Source organism: Amphiprion ocellaris, chromosome 6 (genome assembly GCF_022539595.1).
Source record: "Amphiprion ocellaris isolate individual 3 ecotype Okinawa chromosome 6, ASM2253959v1, whole genome shotgun sequence".
Taxonomy (NCBI): Eukaryota; Metazoa; Chordata; class Actinopteri; family Pomacentridae; genus Amphiprion; species Amphiprion ocellaris.
In genome coordinates, this window is record NC_072771.1 from 3,435,841 (window position 1) to 3,452,025 (window position 16,185).

Below are 16,185 nucleotides of genomic sequence, written 5' to 3' on the forward strand. Positions count from 1 at the left end.
GCTCATGCAGCAGTTTTTAAATGCTGGATGCAGATTTTGTGGCCTGATGACGAAAATACAACAAATTAAACCACAAACCAAAGTAACTTCTAGCTGCAGGGTTTTTCCATCTTAAACCGTCATCATCTGATTTGTTTTAAACTGTTTTATTATTAAATATTGATATTTTAAACAGCATCTGTGAGATTCTACCTTCATATATCAAATATTTTCCAAGAATTTTCATGTTTTTATTTTTTAAAATCTGCCCGTCGACTGACTTTCAGCAGGTTTTTTATTTCCCATCAACTATTAAAGATAAAAACCTGAATCATGTCACCGATTCAGAATCTGCAATATTGGACAGAATATTATTCAGAACCCATTTTTAAGTTAAATTTATTGTTTTCTGGAGCGTTTCTGTTGTTGAAATGTGCGAATTTGATCCATTTTTTTAAAAAAATGATTTGAAAGACAAGAAATTATATTCTTTAAACTGCTTTTACATTATTACTTCTTAAAATTACTTTATTTTATCTTGAACTTAATTTTTTAAAACTATTTTTCCATTATTAATTTTCGAAAATAATTTAGTTTTTTCTTTGTTTATCCGTGTTTTATCTGAGTTTTTTCACACTTAGCCAACATTATTTTTTAAAAATAATTTTATTTTATCTGATCTTAAACCTATTTTTTTTTTACACACATACTGTATTATTTACTTATTTTCAAAAATTTAATTTTATCTCTGTCAAATGTGACACTAGATTGATTATCTTTGGGTTTTGGACTGTTGGTGGAATGAAATAAAGAGTAAAAGTTTGAATTTTTAACCACTTGAGACACAAAACAATTAAAATATTATCTGCAGATGAACTGATAATGAAAATGAAAGGCTTCTTCTGCTCGATCAGTTCTGAATATTTCAAATGGTATCAGTGACTTATTGATTTTACTCCTTTAAATCTCCTCCAGTGACATAAACTGAACTCTTACGTTCATATTTTTCTGCCCTTCAGCCTCTAAGTGACATTTGGTTCCTTCCTTCCCTCTTTAGGAGGCAGAAAAACACTTTTACTGAGGAATTTCCAAAGTGTCTTCAAGTTGTGCTGAACAGACAGAACTAAAAACAGATCCATGATCTGCAGTTCAAGATTAAAATTACACTTTATGCACAAACGTAACAAATAGAACAGCAGCGTTTTATTCATTTATTAAATACAACTAAATAATGTCAAATCTGATGATTAAACAAGAAGAACAAAAAGGCTGCTGTGGAAACTGACAACTGTCCACCTGAACACAAAAACACAAACAAGAAAATAACAAAAACGGGGTACAAAATGAGGCACAAAACCCCAAACCAAACGAGACACAAAGTGCCACAAACTAGACGTAAAACGACAAAAACTAGACCCAAAACAAGACCAAATGACAAAAAATAGACAAAAAAACAACACAAACCAAACATAACATGACAAAGCACAGACACAAAACAACACAGAATTAGACCCTGAACCACAAAAACAAGACGCAAAACAACCTGAAATGAGACACAAAACAAAACAATGGAGACATAAAACAAGACATATAAGAGACATAAAAGGACCACAAATTACACACAAACAACACAAATGAGTCACAAAATGACAAACGAGCAAAAAAAACAAAAAACAAAATGAGAACAAAACCCCAAATGACATACAGCAAACACAAAGTGATGCAAAACACAAACTCACAAAAACGATTCATAGAATGACCCAAAATGAGCCACAAAACAACACAAACTAATACAATCAAGACAAAAAACAACAGAAACAGGGCACAAAACAAGACTCAAGACGCATAAAGGACATAAGGACCAAACGACACAATCAAGAGGCCAAGTGACCCAATGGAGACACAAGACAAGACGCAAGACGAGACGCAAGACGAGACGCAAGACGAGACGCAAGACGAGACGCAAGACGAGACGCCAAGTGACCCAATGGAGACGCAAGACGAGACGCAAGACGAGACGCAAGACGAGACGCAAGACGAGACGGCAAGCGACCCAATGGAGACGCAAGACGAGATGCAAGACGAGACGCCAAGCGACCCAATGGAGACGCAAGACGAGACGCAAGACGAGACACAAGATGACACAATCGAGATGCCAAGCGACCCAATGGAGACGCAAGACGAGACGCAAGACGAGACGCAAGACGAGACGCAAAACCAGACACAAAACGAGACGCAAGACGACACAATGGAGACGCCAAGCGACCCAATGGAGACGCAAGACGAGACACAAGACGAGACGCAAAACGAGACGCAAGACGACACAATGGAGATGCCGAGCAACCCAATGGAGACGCAAGACGAGACGCAAGACGAGACGCAAGACGAGACACAAAACGAGACGCAAGATGACACAATCGAGACGCCAAGCGACACAATCGAGATGCCAAACGTCACAATCAAGATGCAAGACGACACAATCGAGATGCAAGACCACACAATCGAGACGCAAGACGACGCAATCAAGACGCACGACGACACAATCGAGACACCAAACGACTCAACCGAGACACAAGACGACACAATCGAGACACAAGATGACACAATCGAGACGCAAGACAACACAATCGAGACGCAAGACGATGCAATCGAGACACAAGACGACACAATCGAGACGCAAGACGACGCAATCGAGATGCAAGACAACGCAATCGAGACGCAAGACGACGCAATTGAGATGTAACTGAGACACAAAACCACAAAAACAATACATGAAATGACCCAAAACGACACACAAAACGCCACAAGTGAGTCACAAAATGACACAAACCAAACATAAAATGACAAAGCACGGACACAAAACAACACAAAAACAGCAAAAACGAGACACAAAACAACACAAACCAAACACGTCAAAGAAGAGGAACATTTTTAAGAAAACAATTGAAGCTACATAAAGAGTATTTGGTTTAAAACTTCACACAGTGAATTCAGCATCGTTGTGTGTCTGTTCAGGTTGTGTTGTTAAAATAATTCATTCATGACATGAACTTTTCTTTCCTCTCCGCTGATTTAAAAACTTCAGTAGAGTCTATTCTGACGCCTCATTAACATGTTTAAACCTCGGGGGTCTCCACCTGATCCCAGCAGACTTCACTGTTTCCTGTACATGAATTATCTTGACTAAATTTAGATCTGGGACCTGAAGTCTCATTTTCATAGACGGGAAGTCCAGACTACTTCTGGTACTACAGGCCGAAACCAGATTCCCCCAAATTAATTATTCTTACCAGAACAGGAAGTGGTTTGAAGCCAGACACCAACCAGAAGAAGACAGAAGTTCAGACTCTTTATTTCTCTCAAGGATCCACAGAACGATTTCTGTTCCTGATTCTGGACAACTGAACCCAGAACGAATCGGTTCTGGACTCTGAAGTAGTTTATAGAACTGTTTTGTCGTCACACTAAACAACACAAATGAGACAAAGTGACAAAACATGAGATGCAAAACTCAAAAAAGACACAAAGGAGAGACGCTAAATGACGTAAATCGCAATGAAAGACCACAGACAAAAACCAAGACAAAATGACTCAAACTAGACACAAAACAACAAAAACGAAACCAAGAACATCAAAAATGAGACGCAAAGTGACTCAAGACGAGACGCAAAATGACACAAATCACCACAAAGGAGATATGAACCAACAAAGTAAACACAAAACAACAAAGATGAGACACAAAAACACAAAATTACACAAACTAGACACATAAAGACACAAATGAGATATGAATCAATAAAGAGACAAAACAATACAAACCCAGAACAAAAACACCAAAAATGAGACACAAACAGACCCAAGATGAGATGCAAAATGACTCAAATCATCATGAAGGAGATGTGAACCAACAAAGTAGACACAAAACATCAAAATGAGACACAAAGTGACAAAAATTAGACAGAGAACACCGAAAATGAGACACAAAAAGGGCCAAGATAAGACACAAAATGACACAAATCACCACAAAGGAGGTGTGAACCAACAAAGTAGACACAAAACGACAAAGCTAGACACATAATACTACAAACGAGATAAGAAATGACAAAGAATGGACACAAAAAGACACAAATGAGACGCAAAACAGTACAAACATGTCACAAAACAACACAAAATGACAAAAAGAAGACCAAAAATGACAGAAATGGCCACAAAACAACACAAAGTGACACACAGGAACACAAATATACCAGGAACCAGACGGTGATCAACATGAAACAAGAAGTCTTTGTTCTGAGTCTGGTTGAAACCAGAATCTGTGGTTCTGAACCCAGACTTCATGAATCTGTGATTCTAGTTTCTAGAACTGTTCTGTTTTCAGTTATGCCAAAGAACGTGGCTGAGTTATGTGATGATTGGCGTACGTTGGTTTGTCCGTCTGTCTGTCTGTCTGTTAGCAACATTACTCAAAAACAGACCAATGGATTTGGATGAAATTTTCAGGGAAGGTCAGAAATGATACAAGGACCAAGTGATTAGATTTTGGCATTGATGCAGCTTATAGTCTGGATCCATGGATTTGTTGAAGATTTCTGTATCATTGTCAGATAGCGGCACGGCGTCACTGTAACCATGACAACAAGTGAACACTACGTCAGCTGCTTGCTGATGATCACATGATTGGGATCCTACTACAATCCACCACTGAGGACCTATCAGGACTTATCTGTTGGAAATGATACAAGGAACAACTGATTTAATTGTGGGGATGTTTCTGAGTCCATCAATTCCCGCTACATATTTAGGTCACATGATTCAGTATCTGTACATAACGTACACATGCAGAACACACACCTGTACTCACCGTAATGTCATGTTGTTTGTGGGTACTTCTATATTAAATGGACACATTCTGTGTTGCTGTGATTTTTGAAAATCAGTAACTAATAAACAAATGCTGCATCGAGGACGTCGTAAACCGAGGACCTCCTGTATGTAGAATTTTCCTGTTAAGTAACAGGACTTTTTTTTTTTTAATCAAATATCTGTACAATCTTAATAATTATTATATTTTTAGTTGGTTTAAGAAAACAGTAAACAACTAATTGCTGTTAGATGTGGACATTATTTACAGTCTGACATTATTTTTCACGAGTAAATGTAAATTAATACTTATTTGTCTGCAGTTCCACAAGTTATCACTAATTTAACAATTTAATTTATGTTATATGTTGTTTTTCTTATAAATATTAGAAAATATTTTTTAAAATCCATCGATAAAAAGTTTTAAAAAATTCACATATTACAGTTTTGAAGTGTCATCCAGCGTGCTCAGTGCAGCTTTAGTGCATAAGTGTTTACATTATTTTATTTATTATTTATAGATCAGAATAAAACCTACATTATTTAATTATTTATAGATCAGAATAAAATCTCCATTATTTTAATATTTTGTGAGGTTAAACAGCTGATCGGTGGAAACAGAAGTTCAGGAGGAAAAACCCACATTTCTGTCACTGAGCAGAAAACTCCCCTGGAGGACAGGAAGTGTTTCGTTCATCACTTCCTGCTTTTCAGCTTTAAAAACTCACCGGTTTTCTCCGTCGACACTGAATCCTCTCTGAGCTCAGACCTGAAACCTGAACCCAGAAACAAGTCCTTCAGACCTTCAGATCTTCAGACTTCCATCATGAAAACTCTGCTGCTGCTCGTCGCTCTGATGTTCTGCTGCTGCATCTCCAGGCTGGATGGTGAGAAAATATTTTTAAAAAGAACTAATTTTTAATTATATTTATTACAGATAGAGCTGCAGAGACTCAGCAAATATTAAATGAATCTGTTCAGATGCTTCATTAGTCGATTGGAGTCATTTCCAATCAGAAAAAACATCCAAATTCTCAGATTTTAGCTTCTCAAATGTGAATATTTTCATTTTTTTTTCATTTTCTGTAACAATAAACTGAATATTTTCGATGTTGTGGATAAAATAAGACAGAGATTAATCAAGAAAACCTTTGAAATGATTAAAATAGTTGCTAGTTGCAGCAGTTTGATTAAAAACTCAAAATATTCTAATGCATTTTTTTGCAGTCGTGCTTTTTACATTTTTAATTAACTGTTTAAATTTACTGTTCCAATATTTGCTCTGATATTTTACTTTAATGCCATTTTATGAATTATACCACCTTAATACATTTTTAAAAGTCCTTCAATTTGATTCAATGTTACACTTTAACTGTTTTTACTACTTAAACTACATTATTTAATTTTCAAAATGCAAAATTCAGACATTACAGTCATTCAGACATTACTTTTATCCCATTTTATGACTTATTATCATTATTTACATTTTTAAAAAATATTTTATTTGATCAGGTGTTATACTTTTGTACAATTTTACAATTATATAAGCAATTTAATTGATCTGATGCTATATTTTTATTCCGTTTTTTTATTTGTACCATATTATTTAATTTTTTTAAAATCATTTTAGCTGCTCTGACCTTCTACTTTTATACTGTTTTACTACTTAAACTATTATGTTTTTTAAGTGGTGTCATACATTTAAATCATTTAATTTTTGACATTTAAAAAAAACTTTAATTTTCTGTCCTTTTTTTTGCTTTGATGTTGCAGTTTTATATAATTTTACTCGCTATACAAAATTATTTATCTTTATTTTATTATTTTATCTTAAACTCATTTTTTACTACTTTTACATTATTAATTTTTAAAAATGTTTTTATTTTATCTGATCCGAAACTTAATTTTTAAAAAGTACCTGTGACATAATTATTTTTAAAAAATATTTTATTTGATATGATCTTAAGCTTATTTTTTCACATTTATTAAATATTATTTATTTTTTTAAATATTTTTATTTTACCTGATCTTAAACGTAATATTTTCACATTGATCCGAAATTGTAAATTTTTAAAAATACATTTATTTCATCTGCTCTTCAACTATATATATACTTTTTACTATTTATACTATATCAGTTATTTATTTTTAAAAATAATTTTATTTCTTCTGATCTTAAATTAGTTTTTTTTCTACTTCTACGACATTATTCATTTTTAAAAATAATAAATCTAATGTTAAACTTGTTTTGTTACCACCTACTTTACGTTATTCTGTTGATAAACACATTAAATGTCACTATTTTGATTAAAACTGCTGCTAAAAGTACGTTAACAAAGTAAGAAACTGTTGTCTTTAACATTTGCTCATTTAAAACCACCTAAGTTAAAGTATTTTGACAAAAAAAAAATTTCCTTGGAAAAACTGTAGAAAACCTCGAGTCAAGTTGATTTTTACCGTAAAAACATCTTATTTCCAGGTAGTCAGACTGTTTTGAAGCTCCTCAGACTCAGATATTAACATTTAAATCATTTTTTCTCAGCCTTGTCTGGACTCGGCTGCCGCTGCATCCGGACGGTTCCTAATCCGGTTCCTGCTCGAGCCGTGAAGAAGATCGAAGTGATTCCAGTTTCTGGTCGCTGCCGCCGAACCGAGATCCTGTAAGTATTAAAATAAAACCACAGCAGCTGCTCGCAGTAGATTTACATGAGTACTGGAAATCTAACGCTACTTTTACTCCAGTCGCTCCATTTAACGCAACTTTTTCATCCAGTTCATTTCATATTTCTGCTTATTTCAGTTACTTTCAGATAAAAATGAAAAGATAAGATTAACTCACACGTTTCCTCCAAATGTTCGTTTCTTCCAAACTTGGAAGAAACAAACAAAAATTGGAATTTGTGTACGAAAACTGTGGAAAATGATCAAATATTACATGAAAACACACGAAAATCATCGATAAATGTACTTTATGATCTTTTTTCTGTTAAACTGTGAAGCTTTTTTAGAAAATATAATTTTTTAGTCACCGATGGGTTTATTTAAATGAGTGAATTTCTCTGTTGTGAAATAAAACAAATCTTGTTTCTCTCCAGGATCACTAAGAGGAATGGATCCATAGTTTGTGTCCCTCCTAAAGCCAAATGGTTCCCAGAACTCCTTGAAACACTGCAGAGGTAAAAAACTTTCATTTTTATCAACGTTTACATTCAGATATGAACCTTTAACAGAAGCTACTTTCATTTAATTTACAATAGGTTGCTGTTTTTAAAGCTGAAATAGATGTTTATTTTGTAAACTAACCCAATGAAGTTACACAAGTCGACTGCACGGTGTTTGGTGGTGGTCAGGGAAACGTTTATTTAAGTTTAAGGTTCTCAGCAGTGGAGTCAAATTCAACAAGATGAAATATGACAAAAACGACACACAAAATTATAACAACAAGACTCAAAATCATAAATCAGGACACAAAATAACATTAATGAGACCAGAAAGTCCAAAAATGAGATGCAAAACAACACAAAATGACACAAAACAAGTAAAACTAGACACAAAATCACAAATGAAGACACAAAACAACACAAACCAGATACAAAACAACATAAACGAGACCAAAAAGTACAAAAATGAGACACAAAACAATTAAAACAAGACTCAAAATCACAAATGAGGACACAAAACGACAGAAATGAGACACAAAACAAGATAAATGAGACCAAAAATTACAAAAATGAGACACAACACAAACTAGACACAAAACTAAAATCTTCCAGACTTTTTAAAGTATGAAGAATTCCACATACTTGTGAGGACATTTTTGGAAATTAGAGGCATCAAAATTAATTAAATTTGAACTTAATAACTGTTTTCCTCATTTCTGATCATTGTTGTTGTTTGTTGTTGTGTCTGAAGGACGAGATGTGACAGGAAGCGGGCTAGGTCTTGTGTTGACAGTCGATTAATGCCATAATGGTAATAAAACCACATTATTGTGCTTCTTTTTGACGCCTCCCTGATCACCACACTGAGCTGATTCTATTAATGTTCATCCCAGTTTCTAAACTCTTCTCATCTTTATTTTCAGGAGAAACTTGACTCTGAGCTCCACTGCTCTGCCTCCCACTGTTTCAACAACAGACTTCTGATCAGGTTTTGTTGAAGCTCTAGATTAACAGGAGGAAGCTGAGCCACTGAGGAGATTTTTTTATAACGATTTCCTTCAATCAAGCGACTTTTTCTGGTGCTTATCTTATGGAAAAATTCTTAAAACGGTGCATAAACTTGGTCTTAGTGCAGCATTACCAGCCTCAGTGGCCGATGTTCAACAGATTTACTGTTTAACTGTGATAATGAATCATTTTAAGGATGCTAAGTGATGTAAATGTAAAAAAAAAAATGACTATAAAAATGCTTCTAAAATGAAATAAAACAGTGAAACAAGGGGGAAAAAAACAGTGGTTTTGTTTGTGATGAAAGAAATACAATCATGTTGGGTAGAGTTAAGCTCAAGATGCAGCGATGATGCCCCTAAACAGTCAAAAAAAACTACCAGCAACATTACTTTTCCTGGCGTTGCTTTAAACCAGTCACATTCATGTTGACCAAAGCTAAGCCCAGGATGCAGTGATGGTGGCCCAGAACAGTGAAAAAGCTGCCAAAAGCTTCTTTACACAGTCAGACCTTTCTCTACAGTTCTGTGTCATTGCAGGAGAATGGTCTGACTGCACCTGATTATTGGCTTGTTTGTGTTACTCTAAACCAATCACAGTCTTCTTGGGTGGAGTAAAACCCAGGATGCAGTGATGAGGGAATAGTTTTCCCTCTCTAGCAGCAAGACAGTGGGGTGTGGTCAGACCATTCTCCAGCGATGACACAGCACTGTGGAGAAGAGTCTGACTAGGCAGGACTAAGAAAAACGACTAGCTGTCATTGAACTAAAACCAGAACAGATTCAGCTGCTGCACAGCTTATTTCTGACCTCACATGCTTTCAGAAATACTTTGTGCTGAAGTGTTTTCGAAATAAAGGAGAAAGTTTGCGACTTGCTGGAAGCTGTCATGTGACCCGCTAGTGACCGCCCACCAAACGGGCCATTTTCAGATGAGGTGCGTTTACATGTGAGAAAAACGGTACGACACAAAATCACTCAAACTAGACGCAAAATGTCGTTTTTTTAGTAAACATAAGTTCTAATTTGTCAGATTTCAGCCTAAAATGAAAATATTCTCTGTTTTTCTTTCCTTCTTTATGACGGTAAACTGAATATCTTTGGGTCATGGAGAAAATGACACATTTTACAGCATTTAAATTATTTATAGATCAGAATAAAATCTCCATTATTTTAATATTTTCTGATGTTAAACAGCTGATCGGTGGAAACAGAAGTTCAGGAGGAAAAACCCACATTTCTGTCACTGAGCAGAAAACTCCCCTGGAGGCATTTTTAGAGGACAGGAAGTGTTTCCTTCATCACTTCCTGCTTTTCAGCTTTAAAAACTGGCCGTTTTTCTCCGTCGACACTGAATCCTCTCTGAGCTCAGACCTGAAACCTGAAACCTCCAGACCTTCAGTCCTTCAGTCCTTCAGACCTCCAGACCTCCAGACCTTCAGTCCTCCAGACCTCCAGACCTCCAGACCTCCAGACCTTCAGTCCTTCAGTCCTTCAGACCTCCAGACCTTCAGACCTCCAGACCTTCAGACATCATGAAAACTCTGCTGCTGCTCGTCGCTCTGATATTCTGCTGCTGCATCTCCAGGCTGGATGGTGAGAAAATATTTTTTTAAAAACTAATTTTTTATCGTTTTTATTACAAATAGAGCTGCAGCGACTCAGCAGATATTAAATGAATCTGTTCAGATGCTTCATTAGTTAATTGGAGTCATTTTTAATCAGAAAAAACATAAAAATGCTCAGATTTTAGCTTTTTAAATTGGAATATTTTCTGTTTTCTTTCTCTCTCTCTGACAATAAATTCAATATTTTTTGTGTTGTGGATAAAATAAGACATTCTGCACCATTTTCTGACATTTTACAGGCAAAAAAACTCATCAATTATTCAGGAAAACAATTTAAACGATTAAAATAGTCACTAGTTGCAGCTTTAATTTAGATATTTTGCGGTTTATGGTTCAACTAAAAACTCCAAATATACAAATTTATTTTTCTGCTGCAATTTACTGTTTTATTTTTCAAATTTAGCCTTTTCAAATATATATATTTTTATTTCTTTTTCACTTGTTCTGTTTTATTTAATGATGTCAGACTTTCATACCGTCTTACTAAATAAACCACATTAATTTTGTATAATGTAGTTTATTTGGTCAGATTTTATACTTTAAATGTTTTTTCAACTACATACTATTTTATATTGCTGCTTATCAATTTTAAATAGCTTTTATTACTTTATTTGATTGGATGTTAAACTTTTGCACCATTTTTATCACTTAACATGATTTGCTTTGTTTTTAGCATTTTATATGATGTGATATTACTGTTCTTTATACCGTTTTATTACTTAAACTGCATAGTTTAATTTAAAAAATAATAATTTAATTTGAGCTGCTGTCAGGCATTTATACCACTCTTTTTATTTATTGAATTTATGTTATAGCGTTTTATTTGCTCTGATATTGCTCTTATATACACTTTTTCTACTTAAACATTGTTCATTCGTTCGTTCATCATGATCTTGTATCATTCTTTTTTGATACTTATATGTTATTCATTTTGAAAAAAAACCCATTTTCTCTGATCTTTATGTTGTTTTGAAGCTCCTCAGACTCTGATATTAACATTTAAATCTTTTTTCCTCAGCCGGTTGTGTACTTCGCTGCCGCTGCATCCGGACAGTTTCTCATCCGGTTCCTGCTCAAACCGTGAAGAAGATCGAAGTGATTCCAGTTTCTAATCACTGCCGCCGAACCGAGATCCTGTAAGTATTAAAATAAAACCACAGCAGCTGCTCGGAGTAGATTTACTCGAGTACTGGTAATCTAACGCTACTTTTACTCCACTATTTCCATTTTACGCAACTTTTTCATCCATCTTAAAATGAACATTTGATAATATATGATCAGATTCTGTGACTTTTTCTGTCTAAATTTGTCACTAAATTCAAAAAATGTTCTAAAAATCAAAGATTACACGTAAACTAAACACAGATTTATGCATCAGACCTCTCCATGTTTGAGGAACTAAAACCATCTGTTTTGGACTGTCTAGCGCCCCCAATCTTTCCTGTCTGCAACCCCTGATCAGGAAATGGAAAACACTGCAAAAACTCTTGAGACACTAATGGAGTCTGTTCTTGGGAAAGAGAAGTTCCTGGTCCTGGGTACCATCCAAAGTCACAGTTTGATGTTGAACCTAAATAAACATCGGAAAAAGAAAGGATTCCCGATTTGATTTGGCCTCTTCTCTTGGCATTCCAAAGACCAAGCTGTTGGTCGCTACAGTGGTTATAAATCTCAGTTTAGGTTTCGCTGTTATTCTGCCAGAGTTGTGGCTGATTGTGGGATCCCACACCTCCATGCATCTCCACAAAGTAAACAAGAAAAAAATGCTCTTTTTTTGTGTTATTCAATTAATTTAAAGGCAGTAAATAATGTATTGCTACTAAAAGCAAGAATAACAGAATATACATTTTAAAAATATTAAGTAAATACTAATATATTTTATTTAAATTTCATATATTCTTCCTGTTCTGCAAATTTTCTTCAAATGTTTAAACCAAACTGGAAGAAACAAACAAAAATGGCAAATTGTGGATGAAAACTGTGGAAAATGATCAAATATTACATGAAAATACACAAAAATCATCAATAAATGTCCTTTATGATCTTTTTTCTGTTAAACTGTGAAGCTTCTTTATGTTTAACGGCTGCAGCAGCTCAACATTTTATAGAAAATGACATCTTTTATTTCCTCATACGTTTATTTTATTTATTTCTCTGTTGTTAAATAAAAAAATCTTGTTTCTCTCCAGGATCACTAAGAGGAATGGATCCATAGTTTGTGTCGATCCTGAAGCCAAATGGTTCCCAGAACTCTTCAAAACACTGCAAAGGTAAAAAACTTTCATTTTTATCAGCGTTTACATTCAGATATGAACCTTTAACAGAAGCTACTTTCATTTAATTTACAATACGCTGCTGAAAAAGCATCTCTGCTGTCAAAATGTGCAACTTTTGGACGTTTCAATGGTTGTAAACTGAACATCTTTTAATATTAGACTGTTTTTAAAGCAGAAATAGACGCTTTTGTTGAAAACTAACCCAGTGAAGTTACACAAGTCGACTGCACAGTGTTTGGTGGTGGTCAGGGAAACGTTTATTTAAGTTTATGTTGAGGTTTGACCATCAGTGGTGGAGTCAAATTCAACAAGATGAAATATGACAAAAATGACACACAAAACTATAACAACAGACTCAAAACCACAAATGAGGACACAAAACAAAGTAAACGAGACCAAAAAATCCAAAAGTGAGATGCAAAACAGCACACAGTGACACAAAACAAGCAAAAACTAGACACAAAATCACAAATGAAGACACGAAACAACACAAAACATCAATGAGACCAAAAAATACAAAAACGAGACACAAAACAACACAAACTAGACACAAAACTAAACCACTTTTTAAAGATTGAAACATTCCACATACTTGTATCCAATGTTCCCTGTAATTTTTCAGTCTGAGTGTGAGCAAACACACAAACTCCCTGAGCGTCCCTTGGACCACTGTGAGCAACATCAGACGTGTGCACTGTGGTCACACCAGCATCGCATCCATTCAAGTTACATGGTTCATTAAAAGAATCAAATTACAGCATTTACATTTCTGTTAAAACACTTTGTCAACAGGAGCCAGTTGAAGGCTGCAGTGATTTTAGTGACACTACAATGTATAAGAGTGAAGTTATTGAATATTTGTCTCTCTTTACTGTTGCAGAGGTTTTGCAAATTGCAGACGGACCCTGTTCACTCCATAGACACCAATGTTATTCCTGTAGCTTGAAAGACAGCATCCTCTGGTGAATTCACAGCCAGATACTGATGTCCCTTATTAGATCTACTTCAGGAGGTGATTAGATGATGATAAATTGTGAGCTGCTGGTTGGGTTCTCTCTGTTCTCATATTTCTTACATGTTGATGCTGCCTTACTTCAGCCAGTCCATGAGCAACAGAGAACACAGTTTATACCTACTGCCAGGGGTTCCACTCTTCCCACTCCAGTCTGTACATTTGCAAATGTTTTTGCTTCTTTGGACGTGGTGGAGTTTCAGGTGTAGACATTTTTAAACACATGGGAGCAGCAGCGTCTGTAACCAGGCAACCAGAGACAAGACTAAAGGACCTGGTAGGACTGGACACACAGAGACGTCCATCTGCTGGACCTGGCATCAGGTCCTCGCTACAAAGGTCCTACGAAGATCAAACTGGCTGCCCTTAATATTTCCTGTGTTTTCTTTAGTTCATTATACAGTTCTGATGAGTGTGTGACAGACGTGTACGGGGCATTTATGAAAATATGGAACAATTTGCTTCCCGTATTGACTCAATACGGGAAGCAACAATTAATTGTGAAATAAAGGATGATTCCGTATTTTAAGGGACGGATGGCAACCCTAACTCTGACAGCCATTCCATCTTAAAACAATCACATTTCTTTTTTACTGTGGCTTGGTGAGGGGATGTGCTACTGCTATTATTATAAAGGGTCAACATAAGCAGCACTTAGCATCATTAGCATATCTTCCCTCCACATCGGCCACACCGCTCTGCTAGCATATCTATGATAACAACGTTAGCTGCACAGAGGGACGCCTGTCAATGACGTAGATTAGCTGCATAAATACGGATGTGAATCACATCATTGGCTGCAGCAGCCAGTCACTCACTGAAAAACACCACAGAATGAATTATTATGTGTTTATTTTATTTTCAATGTAGGTTGGATTATTTTTTTCTGTGCACGGAGGCCGTGTCAGCAGTGCACAATTGTGCACGCTCGCAGCTTAGAGGGAACAGTGCTTGTAAGGACATTTTTGGAAGTTAGAGTCATCAAAATTAATTAAATTTGAACTTTTACTAACTCATTTCTGATCATTTTTGTTTCCAAAAACCAACCAAGTTGTCTTCGATTAATGCCATAATGGTAATAAAACCAAATTATTCTGCTTGTTTTTGACGCCTCCCTGATCACCACACATCACAGAGATGATTTTATTTCTGTTCATTCCGGTTTCTAAACTCTTCTCACCTTCATTTTCAGGAGAAACTCGACTCTGAGCTGCACCACTGTGCCTCCGACTGTTTCAACACCAGACTTCTAATCAAGCAGATGAAGCTGTGGATTAACAGGAGGAAGCTGAGCCACTGAGGAGATTTTTTATGACAATGTCCTTCAATCAAGCAACTTATTCTAGTGTTTAACCTTTGGAAAAATTCTAAAAACGGTGCATGAACTTGTTCTTAGTGCAGCATTACCAGCCTCAACAGATTTACTGTTTAACTAATAATAATAGCTTTATTTCTATAGCACTTTTCATACAAGAAAATGTAGCACAAAGTGCTTTACACTTTGATAACTGTGATAATGAATCATTGTAAGGATGCTATGTGATGTAAATGTTAAAAAATGACTGTAAAAATGCTTCTAAAATGAAATAAAACAGTAAAACTCTGAGCTGCGTTGGAGTCAAATGATATAATGTGATATATCAGCAGGCAACTGTGAAAAATAGCTGGTGAACAAAACACCAAAAATGAGACACGAACAACTCAAGCTAGATGAAAAATGACAAAAATTAGTCACAAAAGAATAAAAACAAGACTCAAAATCACAAATGAGTCACAAAACAACATCAACGAGACACAAAACAAGAAAGAATGAGACACAAAATGGCACAAACTAAACACAAAATCATAAATGAAGACACAAAACAACACAAACACAAAATCATAAAAGACACACAACACAAACAAGAAAGAATGAGACACAAAATGACAAATGAGCACAAAAAGTACAAAAATGAGACAAAACAATACAAACAAGAAAGAATGAGACACAAAACAATACAAACAAGAAAGAATGAGACACAAAACAACACAAACAAGACACAAAACAACACAAACAGACAGAAAACAACTCAAATGAAACAAAAATCACTAAAATGAGACACAAAACGACAAAATCACAAACGAAGACACAAAACAACACAAATGAGGCACAAAACGACACAAACGAGACACAAAACAATACAAACAAGACAAAAAACAACGCAAATGAGCCCAAAATGTACAAAAATGAGACACAAAACAACACAAACGAGAGCAAAAATT

General features: G+C 35.2%; 2 protein-coding genes and 1 long non-coding RNA gene across 4 annotated transcripts in view; all 3 read left to right on the forward strand.

Moving 5' to 3' along the window:
• The window catches only part of LOC129349118 (uncharacterized), a 55,804-nt gene that overhangs the window by 15,164 nt on the left and 24,455 nt on the right, over positions 1–16,185 (forward strand). The window lies entirely within an intron of this gene.
• Positions 5,574–9,290, forward strand: LOC111563068 (C-X-C motif chemokine 13-like). Of its 2 annotated transcripts, XM_055011220.1 has the most exons (5): positions 5,574–5,726; positions 7,382–7,499; positions 7,935–8,015; positions 8,752–8,811; positions 8,924–9,290. In XM_055011220.1, exons 1-4 carry the CDS (start codon positions 5,666–5,668, stop codon positions 8,807–8,809), a joined length of 318 nt encoding a protein of 105 aa, XP_054867195.1. In that variant the 5' UTR covers positions 5,574–5,665; the 3' UTR covers positions 8,810–8,811; positions 8,924–9,290. The 2 variants fall into 2 exon arrangements, with proteins under 2 accessions (XP_054867195.1, XP_035800196.1); XM_035944303.2 differs by lacking the exon at positions 8,752–8,811 and having other exon boundaries at positions 5,577–5,726; positions 8,924–9,281.
• Positions 9,471–15,674, forward strand: LOC111563069 (C-X-C motif chemokine 13-like). Its single transcript, XM_055011221.1, has 4 exons — positions 9,471–10,603; positions 11,654–11,771; positions 12,825–12,905; positions 15,116–15,674. The coding sequence occupies exons 1-4, from the start codon at positions 10,543–10,545 to the stop codon at positions 15,174–15,176; spliced, it is 321 nt and encodes a 106-aa protein (XP_054867196.1). The 5' UTR covers positions 9,471–10,542; the 3' UTR covers positions 15,177–15,674.

Excerpts from the sequence above, each read along its gene's own strand:
- LOC111563068 (XM_035944303.2), top strand. The coding sequence starts at position 5,666 with ATGAAAACTCTGCTGCTGCTCGTCGCTCTGATGTTCTGCTGCTGCATC. Across the intron at positions 5,727-7,381 it reads CTGCATCTCCAGGCTGGATG|CCTTGTCTGGACTCGGCTGC; the intron begins GTGAGAAAATAT and ends ATTTTTTCTCAG. Across the intron at positions 8,016-8,923 it reads CTCCTTGAAACACTGCAGAG|GAGAAACTTGACTCTGAGCT; the intron begins GTAAAAAACTTT and ends CTTTATTTTCAG.
- LOC111563069 (XM_055011221.1), top strand. The coding sequence starts at position 10,543 with ATGAAAACTCTGCTGCTGCTCGTCGCTCTGATATTCTGCTGCTGCATC. Across the intron at positions 11,772-12,824 it reads TGCCGCCGAACCGAGATCCT|GATCACTAAGAGGAATGGAT; the intron begins GTAAGTATTAAA and ends GTTTCTCTCCAG. Across the intron at positions 12,906-15,115 it reads CTCTTCAAAACACTGCAAAG|GAGAAACTCGACTCTGAGCT; the intron begins GTAAAAAACTTT and ends CTTCATTTTCAG.